This window comes from Colobus angolensis, unplaced genomic scaffold (genome assembly GCF_000951035.1).
Source record: "Colobus angolensis palliatus isolate OR3802 unplaced genomic scaffold, Cang.pa_1.0 Scaffold45, whole genome shotgun sequence".
Taxonomy (NCBI): Eukaryota; Metazoa; Chordata; class Mammalia; order Primates; family Cercopithecidae; genus Colobus; species Colobus angolensis.
The window spans coordinates 7,552,562-7,556,132 of NW_012117932.1; the positions used below are offsets into that span (position 1 = coordinate 7,552,562).

A 3,571-nucleotide genomic window follows, 5' to 3' on the forward strand; every position below is an offset into this window, starting at 1 on the left:
TGTTAGATATACGAACAACATATCTCAGGTCTTCCATGGAACCTATACAATAAGTAATTTTGGGGTTCTTATTCATTTTAAAAACTCCCATTTAATCTCTCAAATTGTGCTTTCCTTGGGAAATATATCCCAAGAAAGATAGCACTCTTGGGATAACTTCCTTGCTAGCTAATGTGGGCAGAGTTACCTTTGTTCTTCCATGGCTAACAAAAAAACAGACTCCATGCTGTGGCATGGGCACAGGTCATAACAACATATGCATTAAGGTAGTGAGGTATAAATTTTGTTTTCTCTGTTTATTATCATTTAAAATATATTAAAATTTTAACATGGCAGAAGCAGGAATTTTAATTGCACATGGCAGTCTACAAAAAGCAAAACAACAAACAAAACTCCACAGAAACAAAATTTACATCAACCAATAATATATTAAAATTTCATTTAGGTAAGGATCTAAAGAAATGTTATATATGCACACATCTTAGAGTTTATTTTCTTCAGTGAAAAAAAAATGTAAAGCTTGAGAAATTCTCCAAGCAGAATCAGCTTTCTTAAACCTTAACATTCTTAATGAAGCAAGTGGACATAGAACCTCTTTTTAGAATCTATTCCCTCTTTCTCTCCACCCACAAATGGTGGCTCTCCACTTCTGGGAGAGCATTTATAGCTGTTCCTACCTGTAAAAGTAGTAACAAGTGTCAGAAAAGAGGTACTTGTCTTTCAAAACTGTGGGACTGATTCCACACAATTTAAGCCTCAGACACAATCACTTACAAAAAACAAATAAAGCCTGACAACAAATTGGAATGTTTCAAACAAAGAATAAGTACCACGCTCCCTACTTTAGAGATCTTCCCTTTGAACAGTGTGTCACCGTTTGTAAAGATGCACACAGCCCCAGATGTAATATAACACAGCTCCTTATGACAGGGGTTCTGGCAGACCGCAGTGGAAATCAGTCAATCCTGAAATGCCCTTCAGAGTGGGAGCAGGGAGGAGTTCTGTGCGGGTGAGGGTCTGGCCCACCGGCCACACCAGTGTTAAGACAGGGTCCCCTGAGGCCCCGCTGATGGTGGAGGGTCCTCAGAAGGGCCTCTCCAGCTTTTGGAAGTGCCCACCTCGCCGTCCTCTTGTTAATCCTGGTCACACTCCTTTGTGGAGGCTCCAGGAAACCTTGGGAGCACAACCAAGAAATGGTTAATGGAACAAAAAGGAAAATTAATGAATCATGAAAACATGTGCTTATTATTATTATTTTTTAGAGATTCACACTTTCCTGAGTAAAGTACACAAAAATCTCACGAGAAGTCTTTTGAAAGCACCAGGCCTCTAGGTCTTAGACTAGCTGTGCTCCATGGCAGATCTGAGCCAAGCTCGATGTTGTTCTGGTAAAATCATTAACAATGTATTCATGAACACTGCTTTTCTAATATTTTACCACTTGAGAGTATTATGCTTGTAAATGGAAAATGGTTTCTTTTCTGGTGACGGAGAAGAATAAAGGTGGATGTGTGGGCTTCTTTGGTCTGTCTTGCAAACACATTAGAGCTGAATGGATCCCACCAAAGATAACAATGTTCATAAACCAAACCCACAGATGGACCTAAGCCTCTGAATCATTGGCACTGGGCCAGTCATCAAAATCTTCTAAACATATAAACAAATCACAGACACTTTAAAAAGTCCAGATTCAATGTGGATATGGCCATTGGACATTCACATCAAGTTAATGTGCTCCACTTTTATTGCTGAAAGAGCGCAGGTCCTGGTGCCAGAGGAAGTTCAGGGAGCGCAATCATCCCTTGACTTCTTGGCCTGAGACAGTATCTTCTTCAGGGAGGTCCTGGGAATTCCTGAACATCAGGATAGAGTTGTAAATCTTCAGTGCTGGGCCCAGTTTGATCTTCATCACTTTGACAATGTCTGTCTGTGTCAGAAGCAGGAAGGCTTTGCCATCGATCTGCTGCAAATACATAAATAGACACAAACAAAAATGTTTTGCCACGGAAGCCTGTTTACTCACCAGTAACACTTAGGTTCTGAGTGTGACACGGAACCCGTCATAGCCTCCGTGTTGAGCTCACCAGTGAGAGAGAATGACAGTAGCTCTCACTTGGCTTAGTTACAACCATTGCTCCACTTCAGTCCTTTCTTCTAGAAATTTGAAGTTAAATTTAAAAGGAGCTCACTGTGTTAAATACGAACTCAGTATACATGATCTGTTCCTATGCTAAGTTTCTATTGTTGTGTTTTTAAAAGGTTGGCTTGAATTTGTATCAAGAGCCTTAAAACCAAGTAAATCCCCAGGAATTTTTCCCAAGAAAATAATGTGCACTGTGTATACTCTAGTATTATTTATAATACTGAAATCTTGAAAGCAACCCAGTGTTCCCAATAATAGCAGAAATAAATAATACTATAGTCAGAGTGGGCTACTATGCAGTCACCCAAAATCAAGTCTCTATGAAACATTTAATGATTTAGGATTTTTTTTGTAGATCAGTAAACAACAGAACATGGTATATGATAGAGAAAAAATTCAGTTTTACTTTGTACAAGTAAATATACATGGCTGCATGTATACATATGCATATTTAAAATATTTGAAGTCTTTATACCAAATGTTAACAGAAATTATCTTTGGATGGTAGAATAGTGGTTAGTTTTTATTTAATCCTTTCAACTTTCCTGTATTTAAATTTTTTAAAGAATATATACCAGTATAAGCAAAAATACATACAAAATAAATGTTTTCTTTATTAAACCTTGAAAATATATTTCAAAACTTGCACAGAATGATTTTTGGCTCAAGATGAATAAGATCTGGGGCTCTGATATATGGCATGGGTGGTAACGGAAAGAGTTAATTTGACTTTGGTAATCATCACACATTGTATATGTATATCAAATCATCACATTATACACCTTGAATATATTCAATCTTGTTTGGACAATTAAATATTTTTAAATTAAAAAGATATTACAGCATGAACTGTAATAGCTTCCCCGAGACTCACAGGATGGCAGTGGCCACTGTGTAGGCTGCTTTCCCCAGCTTCTGGATGTCCCAGTGACCTCAGCACGACACCTGAGACTGCTGCAGCATCGCTGATTGACACAGCCTACCTCAGATGATTCCTAGCTCCAGAACCAAGAAGGCAGGAATGGGAGGGTTTTCTATGGAAACACTCTTCCACGAACTTAGCACTGTGGTTCTAAACCTTTTCAAATTTAATAATACAAACCCAAGCCAGTTGTGGTGGCTCATGCCTGTAATTCCAGCACTTTGGGAGACCGAGGTGGGCAGATCAATTGAGGTCACAAGTTTGAGAGCAGTCTGGCCAACATGGTGAGACGCCCCCATCTCTACTGAAAATACAAAAATTAGCCAGGCGTAGTGGCATGCGCCTGTAGTCCCAGCTACTCAGGCAGGAGAATTGCTGGAACTCGGGAGGCAGAGGTTGCAGTGAGACAAGATTGTTCCACTGCATTCCAGCCTGGGCAACAGATCAAGACTCCACCTCAGAAAAAAAAGGAAGAAGAAGAGTGAAGAAGAAGAAGAAGAAGAAGA

General features: G+C 39.3%; 1 protein-coding gene across 1 annotated transcript in view; it reads right to left on the reverse strand.

Moving 5' to 3' along the window:
- Positions 1-270: 270 nt before the first annotated feature.
- L3MBTL4 (l(3)mbt-like 4 (Drosophila)) overlaps positions 271-3,571 on the reverse strand; it is a 399,157-nt gene continuing 395,856 nt past the window's right edge. The window contains exon 19 of the mRNA XM_011957809.1: positions 271-1,963. Coding sequence (XP_011813199.1) covers positions 1,796-1,963 — 168 coding nt within the window. The 3' untranslated portion in view covers positions 271-1,795. The remainder of the gene's footprint in view (positions 1,964-3,571) is intronic.